Source organism: Nycticebus coucang, chromosome 4, assembly GCF_027406575.1.
Source record: "Nycticebus coucang isolate mNycCou1 chromosome 4, mNycCou1.pri, whole genome shotgun sequence".
Lineage (NCBI taxonomy): Eukaryota > Metazoa > Chordata > Mammalia > Primates > Lorisidae > Nycticebus > Nycticebus coucang.
This window is the reverse complement of record NC_069783.1, coordinates 144700976-144722312: the sequence shown is the minus strand read 5'-3', so window position 1 is coordinate 144722312 and position 21337 is coordinate 144700976. Positions and strand designations below refer to the sequence as shown.

At 45.3% G+C, this 21337-nt stretch overlaps 1 protein-coding gene across 4 annotated transcripts in view; it reads right to left on the bottom strand.

The window, feature by feature from the left end:
* Positions 1–21337, bottom strand: part of MYO18B (myosin XVIIIB) — a 301196-nt gene that overhangs the window by 96223 nt on the left and 183636 nt on the right. For all 4 annotated transcript variants that reach the window (XM_053588976.1, XM_053588977.1, XM_053588978.1 and 1 more), the window contains one exon: positions 17601–17753. In XM_053588976.1, the coding sequence (XP_053444951.1) occupies positions 17601–17753 (153 nt within the window). The remainder of the gene's footprint in view (positions 1–17600; positions 17754–21337) is intronic.

Sequence of the window (21337 nt, the reverse complement as noted above, 5' to 3'; positions counted from 1 at the left end):
TGCATGGTCCAACTCCAGAGGCCAAGCTCTTACCCAGTGAGCCCAGTGGAAAGCTACCCAGCGGGAAGTCTGGGCTCATGGGTACAGTGGATTAACATAAAGGGAGAGCTGTGTTACAGAAACAATGGTTAGCTCAGTGGTTTGGTCGCCAGAACAGAAGCTGTTCAGGCAGTGTCAGGAGGGCACGGACCAGGTAGGGGTCTACAGAATGACAGAATGTTTCAATAAATGTGGTAGCATGGCATTATCCGAGGAAACATACATCATTCCCGGAGCCTTCTGGAGATGAACAAGTTCATTCCAAAGGAGAGAGGAAAAAGACCCACATGCACAATGCTCACTAAACTGCCAATTTCATCCTGTGTGTGGCTCAGAGCCTGGGTACTGGAGCCAGCCTGATGGATCGGCCTTTTCCAGCAAGTCACTTAACCTTGCTATGCTTCAGTTTCCTGCTCTGTAAAAGGGGGATGATTCCATCATAGGATCACTGTAGGAAAAATGAGTGAAAACAAGCAAAGTGCTTAACACAGCACCTGGCATTCAGAAAACAGTACAAAAGGATGACAGCGGTTGTCACCAATGCCATTGTGAGTCTCTTTCACCCTAGAACAGCCCGTGAAGTGGTGATTTTAACCCCTATTTTATAGAGGAAGAAAATGAAACAGGGGCCAAAAGAACGGGCCCAGTGCCATAGCCAGGATGAGTTGCACCTCCACAAGCTTAAGGAAGAATATTAGGCTTTTTAGCTTGGCTGGAATGGGTGGAGGGAGTTCGCCCCAGAGGCATACAAGTCAAGCAGGTGCAGATTTTAATAGGATCTACATTGGCAAGACCAGACATTTCCCAGCCCGAGCCCTCCACGAGGTGGGCCATCTTCATGCCAAGTTTGCAAGTTTCAATTTATTACACTTTAGGGAGCAGGAAGAAATACGGAGCCATCTCGGGCTGATTTTCCATTATGAACGACCTGGCGTAAGAATAACTCACTGCACATTATTTCCATAGTGAGGCTGTCTGACTGATGTTTTTATGAAGTCGGTGGCAAGTCATGTTAGTACTGAGATCAGATCCGTCAGTGGTGCAACACTGGCCCAGCACTATTTTGAAAATGCTTTTCCCCAGAAAAGCTGCAGGCAGCAGAGTGGTCAGAGAGCAGAAGGGGACAGAAGTGACCAGTGGACAAGTGATTTTTTGGGAAGAGTAACTGACACCCACTCCTCCAGTCCTAGTGGCCAGGGTGGCAATGAGGGCTGGAGATGACAGCTGACTCTTCCAACCTTTCACCTCTGAGCCACCATCACATGCCCCCAGGGAGGCCTCTTGGGTTCATCCTGGATCTCTGTGATATACGGGGAGAGGTTTAGAGTGCGACAGAGGCCATGTAATTTCCATCTCTCTCCTGACCTGGCATGTCCATCCTACACACTGGACAACACAACTGATGTGATTTTAGTTTAGGTCCACTGTGTTTTTCTTTCTCTTCCAATTTTTACTTTTTGTGAAATTTGTGCCATAATAATGCCACAAGTCCATGGATACAAAGCACCAAAACACCTTCAGTAGCTAGACAAAGTATTTTCCTCTCACATATGTTCGGTCTATCATTCCCTAATTAAATCAGCCAGCCTTCCCCAGACATGCTCAAATTCTGTGAGGCAGGCCTCTGGGCAGAGCTTCAGTGCCTCACTAGTCCTTTGAGAGAGGTGAGTATATGCCCAGCCCCAGTCCTCCCCACACTGTAGTTACAGGTGGGAACATGCTTCCCTTTGTGCATAAATTATGTTGCTAAGCTTTGGCTTGGAGATGTTTGGTGAGACCCCGACTCTCCCAGGATTGTGAGAGGATGCTGAAGGACCTTGAAGCCTGGAGTATGCAGGGACAAGATGACAAAAGCACCATCTGTGATCAAAGAATGGTAGGGAGGAGGAAGTTGCATGATCTCAATATTCTCTTCCCCAAGGGGCTACATTTCATATCACCTAACATTGCATGGTGGTTAGAAGTAGAACCAAAGGTCAGGCAGAATTGGGTTCCAGTCCCCACGCCTCCATCTATGAGCCTGTGACCTTGAGTAGGTTACTCAGCCTCTCTGAGCTTCAGTTTTCACCAGCCCCGAAACAGGGATGACAGTGGTTCATATTCATCAAGCAGGACTGCTGGGTACAGTTGTATGGGTTGTGCCCTGCATAAACATAGGGGATGCTAGGCACACAGGAAGTATTAAGAGAATGAGCTCTTTGTGTTAGGCACTGCTCTAAATACCTTCCATGTATTAACTCATTTAACCTTTACGACAGCACTCTGCGGTACAGTCAATAACCATTCCTGTTACAGTTGAGGAAAATGAGGAATGGAGAAGTTGAGTGACTTTCTGAAGCTCCTACAAATATTAAATGACAAAGTTGGGGTACAAACACAGGCCACCAAGATCTTACTCTGAGGCATAACACGGTACTCCCTCTGGAATAGCAGGGCCCACCACACATTCTCTGTTGGGGACATCTGGCATGGTACATGGCCTGCATCTACTTCCTCTTCTCTTGATAACAGGGCCTTGCCTTCCTCGCAAGAAATGTTCGCCCCCAAACATCCATGTATTTCTGAGGGTGCTGACCCCACCTTCCAAGCCCAGAGAAGGGTGTGTGATCCAGTGTAGCAAATCAGAGCATACCCTCCTGTTGGCCTCCATAGGTTCTGTGCATATAATGTGGTCAACACCGAGATGTTTGCTGAGACTGTGAAAATGAAGTTCACATGTTCTGAAGCAGGATAAAAGCTTCAAGTATCTGGGGACCTTCCTCCCCCGAAAAAGAAAGAGCCCACCTGTAACTACCAGCTGATATTGAGAGAACTAAGAGATGGCAAGAGACACATTCTGCATGATGTGGTTGGAGCCCTGAGGTCTCAACAAGCTTAAAGTCCCAGACTCAAAACTTTTCAGGTATTTTGGCTAATAACCTCCCTTTTCCTACTCAAGTCAATAGAACTGGGTTACTACTACGAGAACCCAGTTACAGAATGAGTTTGCCAAGGTAATAAATGTACGGTGTCAGCCACAGAGGAAACACTCAAAACCATTGTGCTAGTGTTTATTGATGCTAATCTTCCAAAAGTTGGATCAAAGTGGTTCCATCCAAATCCCTGGGATAGAATAATGATCATTTATTGTTCTTTCCCTATTCCGTGTATGGATTCTCACACACAGAGGGGTAAATTTTTTGTTGTTGTTTTCTTTTTTTCGTTTGAGACAGAGTCCCACTCTAATGCTCTGGGTAGAGTGCCTGCCATGGTGTCATATTTCATGGCAACCTCCAACTCTTGGGCTCAAGTGATTCTCTTGCCTCAGCCTCCCAAAAAGCTGAGACTACAGGCCCCCGCCACAAAGCCCAGCTATTTTTAGAGATGGGGTCTTGCTCTTGCTCAGGCTGGTCTCGAACTCCTGAGTTCAAACAATCTACCTGCCTTGGCCTCCTACAGTGCCAGGATTACAGGCATGAGCCACCATGCCTATCCCAAGAGGGCGTGTGATCCTGTACAGCAAATCAGAGCATGCCCTCCTGCTCTGTCTTGCTCCCCAATTGCTCATGGAAGGAGAAAGGAGGGAAGGAGATTTCTTCAGCACTCAAATATATATTAGGCACTGCCCGGGCCACTCAATATTCATTATCTCTGAAGCCCAAAACAGCCCTGCAAGGAAGTAATCAGACCTCACCATTTTACAAATTGCAGCCCAGGGCAAAGAAGTGACTTGCAGGGTCAAACTCGTGTCCAAAACTGTGAGACTCCAAACCTAGGCCTTTGCTGGCCTGCCACACTGCCCCCTTAGCTCACAAGTCTCTATGATGGCTGAGTTCAGACCAGGCATTTCCTCCCCACACACTCTTCTCGTTCAGCATGAGCGCAATTGAGATTCCCATCACATATAAGTCAACTACAAACCGATGAATAGCATTACTTTTCTATGCAAAGCCATCTGCCGGCTTTAAATACCTGGGTAAAATGTTTGTTTTGGATTTATTAAGCTAGTAGATGAGTTGGCTAGACATATGGAATGAGGTAGGGAGAGGAAAATTTTTAATATTTTAGCACAGTGATTAGGACCGGGATTTCTGGGTCGTCTTGAACAACTTGGGGGATTTAAAAATACTGCATTGCAAACGCCACGGGGAGAGTATTCTGGTTAAGAAATGTGTCTTTGGCAGGATAATATTAGCACATTCCAGGCCTTGACATCCCATCAGGGCACTTGGAAGAACCACCCTTCAGCATTAAGGTTTTCCCTAAAGGGAATCACCCACAGCTCACGGTAGAGACAGCCTTGACATACAGCAAAACTGTTAAATGCCAACATATTAAAAACGTCAGGCCAGGTCCCCCAGTAGTCTGTGTGGTTCAGAAGGCTGATGACAGAGGCCCCTAAAGAAACCTTCCTAAGACCGTATGGTAGCCACCTCAGTGCCCTTGATCTCAAGCTATTTGGGCATATACATTACACGTTCCATAATTTTCCTGACATTTGTCTAGGGAACCATCAATTATTGAAGCATCAAAACCTTTCCTGTACATGTACTTTTCCATCTTCTTCAGAGAAATAATAAACATTATTATTAGAATAATCATAACTAACTCCCTATTAATAGTTTACCATGTTGCTGTAGAACTGAATTTTCCCTCCCCTGCCCAAAATTCAAATGTTAAAGCCCTGTCCACTAGTATGATAGTATTGGAGAGGAGCCATTTGAGAAGTAATGATGTTTAGATGAGGTGATAGAGGTGGGACCCCCATGATGGGATTAGTGCCCTTACGAGAAGAGACACCAGAAAGCTAATTTCCTCCCTCTCCACCATGTGAGAACCTGTCTGCTGCCAGCCAGAAAGAAAGCCCTCACCAGAGCCCAGGCACATGCTAGCACTCTGATCTCAGACTTTCAGCCTGAGAAATAAATTGTTCATTGCATTTTGCTAAGGCAACCTGAGCTATTAGGACACATGTATATGTTAATTCATATTAATATTATCAACATGGAATATCTCTATGAAATATATCTTTTCATTCCCTTTTGATAGCTGTGGAAACAAACTGGGGCTCAGAGAGGTTAGTTAACTTGCAAAGTCACTCAGTTAACAAATGGTGAAGGAATCAGGACCTAAACTGAGGTCTTTCTTAAATTTGAGGCTTTCTCTTATAAGCCCTGTGGAGTGTGCTCACCACCTGCTGAGTAGAAACAGGTCTTACATCTATTTCTTTGAGGGTTCAAGAGTCCTCTTAATTTTTTGTATTTTGGGATCTAAGGACTGGTCAGGTCCTCCACGATTGAACAGACTTCAAAAACTCCCTGACTTCCTCTCTGGTGCTGATGGGTTTAGAGCACACTGATGCTCCAAAGAGAGGGAAGAAAATAGAAAAGCAGGATAAAACATCCCCAAAAGGCCTTCCCTGCTCCCTATCTTTTTCATACCCCCTTCTTTTATTATATTCCCCTGTGATGCCCTGAACAGCACAGCATCTGTGTGCCCTCATATCTGTCTTCTGCTGGGCTTTGGGCTCCTAGAAGGCCAGCTGGTTCTTGCTCAGCTCTGGTTCCCCATATAGAAGGGACTTGACACACATGTACTGAGGAACCAAAGCAGAGATGTCAACTCAGAGGCATCAGTGAACTCACCCGGGTCAGCCAGGGCTGCCTGACTTTGCATGGGGTGCCCCAAGCTCCTCTGACCCAGACACCAGCCAGTGTTGGCAGGAAGGATGAGGTCTGGGACATATGGACAGGACCCTCCCCTGTAGGAGGAAATGACCTGGATAGGAAGGGTCACTATAACCTTGTCCTCCAACCCCCAGACTCCTGAGCCAGTCCCTTTCTTCATAGTCAGAATGAGGGCACTTCAAGAGAAACAAGGAAAGCCCCAGCCAGGGAGCAGTTAGGGCAGAGAGCATTCTAATGAGATTTTCCTTTAATAAGGAAATTTTTTTTTTTTTTTTTTTTTTTTGCTTAAAAGAAAATACACACTTCATGCATGTATACAGCCACCCCTATACACACAAGCTTGAAAACCACCAGTGTAGTTCAAATTCCAGCAGAAACTGATTGGGCACTGAGGGACTGAATTGTGGACTTGGACTGGGCATGGGGCTTTCCATCATCCTGTACCACTCTCATTTAACCAGAATACACAGCTAACCAGGACACCTTCTGCCTGACCTACTGATTTCAAAAGTGGACTCTAAGATCCCTAAGATTGATCTGTTAGATGAGATCAAAAATTTCTCAGACCTTGGCTCAGTGTCCGTAGCTGCCACATACACCACTGTGGCTGGCGCCCTAGCCACTGAGCTATGGTGGGTTCAAACCCGGCCCAGGCCTGCTAAACAACAATGACAAATACAAAAAAATAATAAAATCGTCGGGCATTGTGGTGGGCTCCTGTAGTCCCAGCTACTTAGGAGGCTGAGGCAAGAGAATCACTTAAGCTCAAGAGTTTGAAGCTGCTATAGCTGTGAAGCCACAACACTCTACCAAGGGCGACATAGTGAGACTCTATCTCAAAAAAAAAAAAAAAAAAATTCTCAGGTCAGGTACAGTCACTCACACCTGTAATCCCTGCCCTCTAGAAGGCTGAGGCAGGAAGAGTGCTTGAGCTCAGTAAGCTTGTTTCTTCTCTCTCCACCATGTGAGTAAACAAAGGGAAAGCTGCCTGTCAGCTGATCTCTACTAAAAATAGAAAAGTTAGCCAGTCCTGGTGACATGCCCCTGTAATCCCTGCTACTTGGAAGGCCGAGAAAGGAGGATTGCTTGAGCCCAAGAGTTTTTCATTGCTGTGAGCTAGGCTGACACCACAGCAGTCTAGCCTGGGGCAACACAGTGAGACTCTGTCAAGAAAGAAAAGAAAAGAAGAGAGGAGAAGAGAGGAGAAGAGAAGAAGACTTTCTCTTCATAAAAAGATGACTAAGACAAAGTCATATCAGCCATGAAATAGAAGAAAATATTTGCAATAGATGTATCTAGCAAAGAGTTTAAATCCAGAGTGTCCTGCAATTCACTAAGAAAAATACAGACAACTCAATAGAGAAATAAGCACACACCTTGAACAGGTGAAATTAGATATTCTATGGCCAACATCCTTTGTAAAGATGATCCACCTCATCACTCATCAGGGAAAGACAAAACATAACCACAAATAACACTCCCCTGAGAATGGCTAAAATTTAAATGAGTCACAATGTCCCAGATGGGAAGCCAGGGGAAGTGTCCTACTCTGTTGCTGTATTGTAGATGTCTACATGGACTTTGGAAAACCTTTTGGTACTATCTGCTCAAGCCAAACAGGTGTACTGTGATCCAGAGATATCAAATTTGTAGGTATATATCCTATAGAAATGCACACACTTGCACCCCTATCTGCCCTCCTCATTAAATAACATGTCAAAAATGTTCACAGTGACTATCTTCATAATAACCAAAACCTAGACACCACCTACAGGCCTACATGTCCATCAACAACAACATGGATAAATTGTGGTAGTCACATAAAACAACAAGAAAAATGAACCAACTACCACACTCAGGAATATCAATAAATCTCATATGCATAAGTGGAACAAAAAAAAAAAATCAAGATACAGGCCAGCACAGGTGGATGGTAGACTCCATCTAACAAGCAACTTGGGAATTCAATAGACCAAAGGCTTTCTTGGTAGGGGACAGGCTCTTAAACTGGCACCTGGTTTGTCACTTACCTCTCCTGAATCTCTCCATGCATTTTGATAATCTGCCTTACTGAAAGGCCAGGTAGGCAAATTGGGGCAGAGGCATTATATTCCCCAGGATTACTTAGTGGTTGAGACACTGGTGTTATGATTATCAGCTAGCTCATCTCAATTAGCCTAGACTTTGTGCATTGAACGTTGAACGTGATCTAGGAATCTCAGACCTGCACAAACTCAAATGGCTCTGAAATCAGAAAGATGGAGATTCAAATTCTAGTTCGCCAAAGTTGAGGAACGTTCTGTAACATGACTGGCCTGAACTCTCCAAAAATGTCAGCATCATAAAGGACGAAGAAAGACTAAGGAATTATTACTTCATAAAAACAGAATGCAAGCAGTTTTGCATGCCACATTGGAACCTAAGCTGGGGGAGAAATTGCTATAAAGCACATTAGCAGGGAGGGCAATTGGTGAAATTTGGAGAGTTGGCAGAGAAGATCAGGGATCTGCAAATTTTTTTTTCAAAGGGCCTGATACTAAGTATTTTAGGCTTGGTAGGCCAAGAGACAAAATTAAGTATACAGACAGGCATTGATATAACCACCTTAAATACAACCATTTGAAAACATTGAAACATTCTTTCCTCACAGGCTGTAATAAAATGAACAACAACAACAAAAAAAAAATAGGCAGAGGGCCGAATTTGACCTGTAGACCCTCGTTTGCCAAGTCCCGGAGCAGAAAATAAAGCATTTTTTTATCAATATTAAATGTTCTGATTACGATTAAGATAAAGGAACCCTACGTCTGCAGCTTGTTTTCAAATAATTCAGAAAATGTCATTTAGAGAGTGAATGGTAAAGTCCATGTGGCAAAATGTTAAGAGCTGGTGAATATGAATGAAGAATTCACAGGAGCCCTTTGAGCTATTTTTAACTTTTCTGTAAGTTTTAAAGTATTTTAAAATAAAATATTTTTTAAAAATCCAGTTCTACCTAACTCTTTGGCAATTTTCCCACACAGACCCTCCTCCTACATGAAACAGAGACTCACTGCCCGTCTGGTCAGTCCACACTCACTCACTGGGCACTTGCTGTATGTAGCCGCACTCCTACACACTGGCCAAAAATGGAAGAGGCCTCTGCTCTTAAAGAATTCACTACATTTCAGTGGGTCTAGGGGGTGGGTGCGTGGGTGGGAATTAGGTCATGATGTAGAAGTCCGTGGCACCATGCCTGGCAAAGTGCAAACTGTCCAGGTTCACCAAAAGTATCGTCATTATTATGATGGTTATTATGATCCTGGTGGGCCACTGGGCTCCTTTAGGACCTGGCCCCCCATGGCTGAACAGTCACAGGTCCTTTTGGGGAGAAGACAGCCTTTTCTGCCTGTGTTGACAGCAGCTCTGTCCTACATCATTCATCACAGCATTGAAAGTGTCAGTGTTCGTGGGGCTAACAGGCTTGTGATAACCATGTTTTTCACCAATTACAATCCAGTCTTTATCTCCTCTGACAGGTGGTTGTGTTAATATTGAATCAATTCACTCCAACATAATCTTTAAAAAAATAAAAATAAAAAAGTGTTTCAAATAAAACATCCAGTGATGCCACCTGTTCTGTAGTCCCTGGCCGGGAAGAAGTGTTCCCAAGGTGCCTACTCACACAAAAGACTCCCATCAGGGTCATCTTCCCAGAGCTTATTAATTCTTTCCAATGCATTGTGGAGTCATGGGTGACGCGCGGTGACAAATGTCCCAATTAAGAGCAGTGGGGATGACGCCAGGGTCATCAGTCTTCTGGCCCTAATGGGAGGCCGCATGCTGTTCGCTAACCACCAGAGGAGCTCATGGTACAGAAGATGCACCAGGCCTAATGGTCCCACTTCAGTCAACCCTGAGGCTGAGCCAGAATCCCCAGCTGGAAGGGACTGCAGCAGCAGTCGGGGTGAGCAGAAAGGATGTGACGGCCCTTACACACCAAGAGGGCAACAGGAGGCACGTTGACAGAGTAGGGTAGTAGTTAAACTGTCCAATGAGTGCTACAGCCAGACTCCCTGGCTTCAATCCCCGACCGGCTGGACCTCTTATTACCTTTGTGACTTTGGGTAAGGCCAGTTCTTAGACAGAAAATGAAGGAAACTAAGGGGCAATTAAAAGAGAGCTATGCATACTAATTTCAGGGTAAACCCAACAGATTGGGAGAGGAGAGAGGTGAAACCCTCACCCAGCCTGTGGAGGTCCAAACTCAAGTTCAGTGACACACAGGTGTACACCACAGAGGACTGGGAGGGAAGCAGCAAGAGCTCAGCCAGCAGAGGGTACAGCTTAGGCAAAGGCAAACTGGTTAGAACAAGTGTGGCCAAGCCCTTCTAAGTTGCTGGCGAGGAGTGACAAGAGGGTTGGAGGGGTGACAAGAGGGTTGGAGGGAAGTGCTCATCCTCCTAGGTTAAGGTAAAAAGCACTGCCTTTACCCTGAGGGCAATGGGAAGCTATTATTGTATTCTAAACACATGGGGTCAAGATCGTATTTAAATTTTAAAATTCTTTCTCCAAAGATCAGGTGGCAGAAAGCTAGGGTGGACTAGATAGAGGCCAGCAAACTTGAGAGAAATCCCAGAAAGGGAGGGGAAGAGAGAGAGGGAGGTGAGTGCTGGGGAGGAAGAGAGAGAGAGAGAGAGAGAGCAAGCAGCTGGTGAATTACAGAGGTGGTGTGAAATGAGAGTGGGGGGAATGAATTTCAGAGTACTTAGGGGGTACCATGACTGGGGCTTGGCGGCAGCTTTGTTCTCAGCAAGCAGAGGGAAATACAGCCCCTAGCATGAATTAAGCAAACAAAGGTCAAAGGCATGAATCAAACTGGGGGAAAAGGAGAACGAACTACTTACTGTCCTAGAGCAGAAATCACCTTCCACTTTCTCCGTGGAGGCAGGTGCCGGCATCTGTTACTCACAGATGTTACTTATGCATAGTGATTATCTCAATTATATATCCTGGTTGTTGGAACTGCTTCTGTCTCCAGATTAGTTTGTTTCCAGTGGAAACATTCCATGGGAATTAATTAGACATTGGCTCCGAAAGAACAGGTGTCATTAGATCAACCCCGCACCTCGTCTTGCCTACCTGTTCCATGAGATCTTATAAATTTGTGTATCCAGAAACCAACATCTTCCAACAGCTGACACCAGAAAGTGGAAAGCGGGAGCCGGTGCAGAGGACTGTATTTTGAAATCTTTGTCTTAAAGAGTTTTTGATTTAGATACTCCTTTCAAATCCATTGTCCGATGTTTTTTAGATACCAGCCCAATTAGCTGGGATCATCATGCTCCCCCTTATTAGGTGAGAAAATGGAGTCAAGGCAACGCAGGTGACTTGCCCAAGATCTACAGTACAAGGAAGTTACAAGTCAGAGGCAAGATTTGAACCCTCTACCGACCTTCTGTGTTTATCAGGAGAATCTTAACCCTCAGGGGTTGACTGAGATATATCCAAGGCTCCCAATGGAGGGAAATTGGATGGAAAATGACTTTCTAGACAGGAGGGTGGGGGCAAACGGCAGTGGGTTGCCCACCTAAACAGAGAGACGATGCTCTGGCTAAAGGACACTCTCCTGGTGCTGGTCCTATAATTCTGTCAGTCTAGGCACCAGTGCTTTAACTGGGGACTATAATCCTGGCTTTTTTTTTTTATTTAAACAGTCTCACTCTGTCAGCCCAGCTGGAGTGCAGTGGCATCATCACAGCTCTCTGCAACCTCAAACTCCTCCTGCCTCAGCCTCTCTGAGTAGGTGGGGGCTACAGACATGAACCTCCACACCAAACTAATTTTTCCTCTTTTTAGTAGAGACAGCGTCTCGCTCTTGCTCAGGCTGGTCTCAGACTCATGACCTCAAGTGGTCCACCTACCTCGGCCTCCCAGAGTGCTGGGATTACAGGTGTGAGCTACTACCAGGCCTCGGAATCCTGTCTTTTTTAACGAGCCCTTCTGCTCAGTACCTTTCTAGGACTCCCTATCACTTTGAGATGAAGTACAAACTCCTTAGCCAGGTTCACTAAATGGTTCATGAGCTGGTGGCTCTGGCCTCCGTTACAGGCACCCTCCCCTCTGCCCTTACACTCCACCAACACCATACCAAATGGAATACGATTTCTGTCTCCATGTCCTTCTGCTCTTTTATGCTCTGGTGCTCCCTCCTTAGAATGCCCACGTGCATCTTATGTAACCCGCAATTCACTTCTGTCTTTACGGAGACAGCAAAAGCTACCAGCTCCTCACTCAAAGCAAAATTAAAGGCTTCCTTTTTAGTGAAACCCAAATACTCCTCCAATATAGAGTTTATCACTCTATTTTAGAAACTGCTTCTAGAACTGGGAGCCCTTCGAGGACAGAGAACTTGTCATTTCCCCTTTATCCCTGATTCTTGGCCCGGAATTCATCCCCGAGTACAGACCATATCAATATTCGCAGAATGAGCACAGCTCTCTGAAAGGTGCATTTGAACACAGGCCCTTACCCGTGCACTTTATATCATAAATCTTTCTCTAGGTTAGCCATCAGCATGGTCAGCAAGCTGCCAAGGCCACAGAGTCCAGGCAAGTTTCTGAAGCTCACACTGGCTTTTCCCTCATCAGCGCCCATAAGCTCCTGGGACATCAAGTGATCACACCACTCTACTTTAGGAAGAGGCCTCAGGGCGGTCACATCACTTGGCGAAGGCCCCAAAATTAGTAAGTGCAGGATCCAGTTATCTGGACTCAAAATTTAATTAATTTTAAAGTAAGGAGAACTAAGATGGGTCACTCTAACATAACCTTGCTGTTAGTTTTTCATCTGCAAAATGGCATAAATAAGACCTATGTTTCTCAAATGCTGGTTCTCAGTTCAGCATCCAAATTTCCTGATGTGGTTATTTACAAATGTCAATTCTGGATTTCAGCAAAAACTTACTTTTGCAAAAGGGTGTCTATGGGGTAGGATGAATAAATCTGTGTTTTATAAATGGTGCTCAAGTTCTCTGATGTGCAGCCAAGTTTCAGGACCCCAAAGACACCAAGAAAAAGGCTTGTAGGCAGTAAGCACTTAGTAAATGTTAATAGGACCCATATTGGGCAAACCAAGTTGCAAGCACACAGGACATTGGTATTTATAGCTTCTGGACTTGTGTTACTGTGTGCCCTTGGGCAAATTACTCACCCTCTCAGAGTTCAGCGCCTCATTAGTAAAATGGGTCAGAAATAGGAACATCCACCTTTTAAGGTTATGGCATGAATATCTGAAATAACATACTTGGTGCTAAGCAAACCCTATCTGCAAGTCCCATCAATTCCAAATCGGCTCCAAGTTCGTCTCTTCCTGCCATCTCTATCGATACCCAGGTTATCATTTCCTCTGGCCTAGAAGAGTACATTAGCCCTCAAGAAGGACACCCACTCCTCCCCTCCTTAATTCATCCTCCACATGAAGAAAATCATCTAAAACTGTTGTACCAATCTGTGGCCTGCTAAAAGCAGGGCCTCCCAGAAGCAGGTGAGTGGCAGGTGAACAAGTGAAGCTTCATCTGTATTTACAGCCACTCCCTGCTGCTGAAATCACATGTGAGCTCTGCCTCCTGTCAGGATCAGCAGCAGCAATAGATCCTCCCAGGAGCATGCACTCTCTGCAAACTGCACATGTGAGGGATCGAGGTTGCACATTCCTTATGAGATTCTAACACCTGCTGATCTGCTGGGAAACAAGGTCAGGGCTCCCACAGATTCTGCATTATGGCGAGTTGTGTAATCACTTCATTATATATTACACTGTAATAATAATAGAAGTGCACAATAAGGGTAATGCACTTGAATCATTCCCTGATTTGTGGAAAAATTGTCTTCCATGAAGCTGGTCCCTGGTGCCAAAAAGGTTAGGGACCACTGCTCTAAAACACAATCAAATTCTGTCCCACTTTGCTCAAAATCTCCCAAAGGCTTCTCACTCACTTCGGCATAAAACCCAAACCTTCCAAACTTTGCATGTTCTGATCCCTTCTTGCTTCTTGCTTTTCACCCAGGCTAGTTTAGCTGATCACCAAGCTAAACAACAGCCCCCACATTTTCCTATCTTGGGACCCTCTCCACCCCCCCTTCTCACTCTAATTAATAGGTGGGATGATTCTACTTATTTGTAACATTGTTTGTCTTTTGCATCGGATGTGGGTACCGCACCTGTCTTTCTAACCATGGTACGTGTATCCTGCACATTGCCTGACACGCAGTAGGTGCTGCATAAATCCCCAGTGAATGAATGAGTGAATGGAATTGTTTAACACAATACCCAGCACTTTAAGCAGCAGCCACGGGCAAAGTTGGCTCCTTCTCCCTTCCCCTCCTGTCTGCTTCCCCCTGTCTGTATCCCTGCAGCCTTCAGGCAAAGGACAAACACCGTACATCTGAAAGGAGAGGCAGCAATGCCCAATGTCATCACTGCTTCATTTGATTAGCTCTGACTCTGGCATCCGGGACACGTGTACTGAGAGCTAAAGCAACTGTACCCTGACCTCTGGTCCACGCGATCCCATCCTTATAACGATTTCCATGACAACAGCAACAGAAAGCCAAGGCTGTGGATTCCCTTTGATAGGAGCCGGATGCAGAGACCAGGAAGAAGGACTTTCAGAAGAATGATGCTCTTTGATTCGGCTCAAAGCGCCTTCATTAAATACCACTATTTCCCAAGAACACACATTTTAACCCTGCAGAGGGAGAATGCTCATGAATACTAAAGAAAAAGGAAAAAGACACAAAACCACCCTGGTTCCTTTTCAAGAACCCCCACCTGTGGCAGGAGGGAGGCTTCGGTGCTGTGGCATCAGGAACATTTTGATAAAAGATGGGCAGGCATGTGGCCTTTCACCGAAGTGCTGCATGAACTCAAGGTGCCTGGCCTCTGGCTGAGCACTGGGACAGCTCCTCTGCCTACCTAAGGCAAGCCAACAGTCTCAAGCTTCTCTACCCACCTGGTAGGCCAAATGGACAGGAAGATTCAGTGGAAGGCAAAAGAACCCCCAGTTCTAATGCTGTACTTAGAATCACGAGCCCTGGATTTGGATCCTAGCTCTGCCACTTACTTGCTGTGTTACCTAGGGGACACTACCCACTGCCTCTGGACAAAGTATTTCCATCTGTAAAATGGGCACAATACCACCTCCCTTTCCGAAGTTAAGTGAGGGGATGCATTTAAGCACAGGTGATTCTGGCTTTCTTTTCTTTTCTTTTTTCTTTTTGTTTTCTTTTCTTCTTTGACAGGACCTTGCTCTGTCACCAGGCATGATCGCAGCATGCTCCAGCATTGAAGCCCAGAGCTCAAGTGTTCCTCCTGCCTCACCTCCCAACTCACTGAGACTATAGGCACATGACACCAAGCCCAGGTAATTTTTAAATTATTTTGTGGAGATGGAGTCTTGGTATGTTGCCCAGGCCGATCTCCAACTCCTAGCCTCCAACTCCTCCTATCACCTTGACCTCCCCAAGTGCTGGGATTACAGGTTGCAGCCACTGCACCCAGCCTGCTGGATTTCTGACATGGCCATAAAGAGGAGAGAGCAACCAGCCATCCCAGCTTGCCCAAGACACAGGACATTCAAAATGCCAAAACCAGAAAAGTCCTGGACAAGGCAGGGTGGTCGGCAGCCCTGGGAGAGGGTGGCATGAAGAAGGAGAGGATTAAGAATTGCAGAATGTACAAGATGGAAGGGCCCCTAAATGTCTTCTGGTTTAAGAGAACTGCACTTCTACCAGAAGACATTAACAGAACTTCACTTCTAGTCACGGCACTCTACCTGAAGGTGGTACAGTGAGACTCTGTCTCTACAAAAAAAAAAAAAAAAAAAGAGAGAACTTCACTTCTGTGATATTCTTTCCCCAAACCCATAAACTTGATCTAATCATGAGAAAGCCATCACACAAACCCAGATTGGGGGACATTCTGTAGGATACCTGGCCAGTTCTCCTCATGACTGTCAAGGTCATGAAACACAAGGAGAGTCTGAGAAACCAAGGTGCCCAGAGGAGACAGGGCAGTCGTGACAACTGAATGCAGTGTGGTGTCCGGGGTTGGTGAGACCCAAATAAAAACTGAAATTAGGTTCCTCTGGTTTTTGTTGTTTTTTTTTTTTCTGAACAGTGAATGACCTAGCACACGGTAGGGGGTGGAGGAGAGGGAGGGGATGGAGGGGTCATGGGGGGTAGTTTACCTTTTGGGGGAAGAACACTATTATAAGAGGGTCTTTATCTAACACAAGCAATCAATGTAACCTGGTTGTTTGTACCCTTAATGAATTCCTAACAAAACAAAAAAAATCTTCCATTTAAGCTAATAAGCTCTGCCTGAAATGCTGTTTTACAGATAGAAACTGACACCGGAGACTGGAAACAAATAGAAGCTCTGAATCCCTGTCTCTAACACTGGCGCTATACTCTGCTGCCTCCCGCTGCCTTCCTGGGGACCTGCTGACCATAGGAGCTATTTCTTCAGAGGGAAGACAGAGGAGCACTAGGTTTGGAGTCAGGAGATGTGGATTCCAAGCCTGGCTCGGCCTCTGGCTGCCTGTGTGTGACCTTGGGTCTCTCGGACCCTCAGTCTCCTCATCTATAAGCCAATGGATTTCAACAGAAAAATACCTATTACGTGCAAGGGACTCAATGGACGTCATCAGAGATGAATGAAGCATGGTTCCTGCCTTCAGAGAGCTTGGGGAGTCAGAGTTTCTACCTGTCTGAGTTTCTGGTGATATACTGTGAAGAGAAAGAAACGCCCACCACGCGGCATGGATGGGGCCAGATGATGTAAGGCCAGAGAAGGAGGAGGAAGGGGTGTCAACCCTCCAGGAAGAGGAGGTGGTAGAGGCACTTGGGCTCAGCAAGAGAGCTCATGCAAGGTACACGTGGGACTTAGAGGATAACACCAGGTGCACGGGTACAACACTCCCCACAGGGTTTGGAGCCTCTCCGGGTATTTTCACCTCCCTATAGGTACTGGCAGCAAATCCCGAGTCCCTGCTACATCATTCAGCTCCAGGACCTCTCTCCTCCAGGCTGGAGCCCCCCTGCAGAACCTATTCACATGTCTTAACACCAGCTGCCCTCAGCCACATGGCTGGCAGCCAGAGACACCATGCTTATCTCGCCTCCCAAGGTTCTCACTTCCTGCCCTGGTTGCACCTCCCATCCACTCTCAGGCCTGCTGCTCGCTCCTGCCCTCTGCTGGAGGTTCAAATCCCGACACAGACACTTTCAAGATGTAGGTTCAAATCCCGACACAGACACTTTCAAGCTGTGCGATTCTGGGTGGGTAATCATACTTCTCTGTGAGATGAAGTCTGTGATTCTTACCCTGCTCTGCTGCTCTGAGAACACCGTGAGAAAACATGTACGGAGGACACACAGGGCTCTCTGCCCCTGGCAAGGGCTCCAGACCGCACCAGGCAGGGCTCAACAGCCTGTCTTGATCAGTATCAGTCTAACAAGCAGTCAAACCTCCATCGTTTGTCATCACGGTTGCTATGACTGAGAGTTGGCTTTGCATTATTGGCACTATTGCTATGTGGTTTGTATCCAGCCCTCGTGGACACACACACACGCTACTCAGCCCTTCTGGCCTAGGCACTGCTCTGCCCAAGCCTTCCAGATGGACATATTCTGCCTTAGCTCTGAAGAAGGGGACAGGAGGCCTCCTTAGACCCCTTCTCTTCTTACCTGCCACAGGTACATAAAGCGGAAGCAACTTCCCCCATCTCTCTGCAGGTCTGTGAATGTCGGAGGTTGAGGCCATGCCCTGACCCTACCTGGGAGCGAGAGCCATTCTGCCCTGGCTGCAGCATGCTCCCCAGTCTGATTCTCAAGGGAAGCTCACAGCACCCACCTGGCTGTGCACCTTCTCCAGATCCTCCTTGCTGACCGAGGTCTTGCTGTCCTCCATGGTGCCCAGAAGGAGCTGCACATCTGACAGGAGAGCATGTGTCCTCTTTAGGTCCCTCCGAAGACGCTTCTCCACGTCAAAGTCCCGATGGCCGATCTAGAAGCCAAAAGAAGGGCTGGCTGTGAGATAAGATAGCAGAGCAGTGGATAGGGTTCAACCTTTCTAGAACCACGCTCCCTGGGTTCAAATCCTACATTTGCCACCCACACTGTGACCTTGGACAAGACCGTTCCCCTCTATGAGCTTCAATTTCTTCATCTGCAAAATGGGACCTGTCACCTGTGGTTACACAGGACTGCTGAAAATTACACGCATGCTCAGTGCAGTGTCCAAAACAGAGAGAATGTGTAAGAAACAGTGTGCTATCACTACTGTTCTCCTAGCCTGTATGGATCCAAAGCCATTCTGTCTCATCTCTTGCACCAAAGTCATCAATATGACCTTACCTCAGATCTCTTAAGAGCCTACTCACATGCCAGGTCAGTCCCTCCAGGGCTAGCAGGTTCTGTTGCTAGAAAACAGGACAGCCCTTGGCTAGACAGGGCATGAGGGAACTTCTGGAGTTATTGATATTATTGATCTGTATTTTTGTGCTTTCTTATGAGTTTATGCAAATTTATTGGGCTGTACCCGTAGGATCTCGTGTGCTTCTCTGCACCTGTGTTACACCTCAGTAAATTCTAACTGTGCTCCTTTTGAAGATCTAATTAATTTTTTCTGTCCTTTGAGCTGGTACCACTTTGCCAGTTGAAGGACAGGCAGATGAGATCAGTTTCTGCAGTGGGACTTTACCCCAGAGACGAACACATTCCTTTCCCTCAGAATTCTAAATTGGCAGAGGGCAGTTGTCAAGTGGGTCCTGAAGAAGCCACATCCTGGACTGGTCACCAGGAGTGTGACCTTAGACTTCTTGATGACTTGCAATCTTGCAATGGCTAAAAGTACACACTGGGACAAAGTGGAGGAGGGGCAGGACTACTCGGGGGCCCCACATGAAATTCCCACAGCCTGTGATCTCTTCTGGAAACAACACTGGCCTAAAACACAATGTGTCAGCTTTCCGGAAAGAAACAAGCGACCCCCTTCTTGGACTCTTTAAGAAACCAGGGGAAAGAACAAGACGACTTGCATCAGATGATGAGTCTTACAGTGGGGTTTAGATGCCTTAACGTGGGACCTGGTTTCCACACACCTAGAAATCGGCACCTCCACAGCAAGTGCTAACTATTTCCTGGGATGCTCAGAATGCCCCAGAATATTCTAGAAAGACCAAGGGGTTAAGAACGAGATGACCCACGCTCATCATTTGCCGATAGTGGGAACCTTGACTGAATCACAACACCTCTCTGAACCTGAGTTTTCTTGTCTATAAAAAGAGAGGTTAAAAAAAAAAATCCCTGCCCTTCGTGTAGAGATAAGACAAGGATCAGATGTGATAACAGATCACAAAGCACTTTGTACGCTGTCTAGTGTTTTACAAATATAAAGGATCATGAGACTCGTCTGATGACCTAGAATGCATTCCTCTAGACTTTGAATTACTATTTCTCTACAGCAGATTTTGAATTATCTGAAAAACGAGGTGGGTTCTTAGAATACAGCCCTTTTTCTCAGATGTATTGCTTTGGTAAATTTAAAATGCAAGTGTCTCTCTCTCTTCTCCTCTCTTTCTCTCTGATATCTGTCTATCTATCTATCTATACATATATATATCACCTGCTGACCTGTGCTGAGGGCGGGGTATTATGCCAGGCTCCTTTGTCACATGTTATTGCATTAAACTCCTGTGGAAATCTCTTAAAAATAGACATTATGATTATTGCCTTTATAAATGCAGTAATAGCATACATTTATAGACACTTTTCTAAGTGTCATATTATTATTCTAAACCCTTTTCAGTGATTAACACATTTAGTCAGTGTGGTGAATCAATGAGGTGTGTAGTATTATGAGTCCCATTTAACAGATGATGAAACTGAAGCTTACTGAGGTGAAGTAATCTGCCCAAGATCATGCAGTTAGTAAGTGGCAGAGTTGGGATAAAAATCCAGTTTTTCCAGCTGGAAAGAGGTGATTTTAGTAAAATATACCTTGAGACAGAGGAGCATCACCTAGCTCAGGTTGGAGTGGAATAGGGAAATAGAAGGCAGCTACTCCTAGTTAGGGGAGGTTCAGGCAAGGCGTTGCAGGGAGAAGTCACTGTGGGAGCAAAGACAGACAGGAGAGAAATAGTCTGGTACGTGCACTTCTAGGTGGTTGGCATGAGGCAGGAGTGGATGCAGGTCACAAAGTGGGTATGTACTGTCTTGAGGTACTCAGGGGCTATGCAGGAGAGTGGAGCCCAAGCAGCTCAGCAATCTAACATAAGCCTCTAAGCACTGCACCACAGTGCCCAGTGCAACTTCTAGCTGAACCCAAATTTACTTAGAACACAGATTTGTACCATGATCACATGCAAGCAGTGGGCATTGCATGGTTTTTCCATTCGTGTCTCCTTGTACTCTGCACACATCCTAAAGTGCTTTTAATTCTCCTATGGGGTGAGTTAGCATCGGAGACATCTCCTGATGTTGGCACTGACCATGCAGTAGAGATGGCTCATATTCTACCATCCTCACTGCCAGAAAGCCTCCAAAAATGCTGGCACCATCTCCTTTCCAGACAGCATTACAAACAAAATTCTCAACAAAATCTCAGACTAGTCATCCTCCCCTTTATAATGAATTGCTACAAGAGAGGAGGGCAAAAAGAAACCCTCATTAGGTTAATGAGAAATAAATGTCATTCTGTGAGTTCTCATTTTGCAGCACAAAGATTCAAACTTGGATAAAGATGGTGAATAATTAACCAATAAATCTAAATGATGTTTAGTGTTGCTTTGGGAAACTATATTCAACCCTCAATTGGTTCACCATTTATCATACAGGCAAATTATTTGGGGCGGTTGCTAAATGTCCATTGTCAAAGTACTCTTCAAGCGTCATTAAAATATGATCTAGAAGTTCTGTTAGGGACAGTCAAGCCATGTTAAAGGAGGGAAATTGAGGCTTGGAGAGAGAATGTATGTTGCTGAAGGTTTCGTGACAAAATAACGGCAGACCCAAGCTGCCTGAAAATACTATTAAAAATTTTTAAAAAGATGGTTCACTTAAAGTATGTTTCTGGTCAACTGGACCTTATCACTTTTAAGCACAAGGGAGTTAGATGTGAAAAGTTACAGACTTTCAAATAATATAGAATTCATCTAAAATCCATTTAAAGCACTAACTGGCTAGATGATCCTGGCCAAGTTGCCTTATCTCTCTGATTATCATTTCTTTCAGTTAGATGAAGAAAATAATAATACCCATCCCACAGCACTGCTGTGAAAATTCAAGTATGTTAGAAAAAATTATGATTAAGTACTTAATTTAAAAAGGTATTAGATAAATACTTAATTTCTATTCACTAAAAGAATAGAAATATTGTTCGTGGCTTCTGAGCCAGCAATAGAACAAAAAGAAACATTAACAACATTATCTAAAAATAAGAAAGCAATCAAGAAAGGGCAAAGAAAAGGAAAACAACAAATGCCAATCACAAAATAAGATAATACAAATAGTTTCAAATACATTAGGCATTGTAATAAATGTAAATAAATTAAATTTTTAATGAAATGTTAGAGTCTAAAATATTGGATT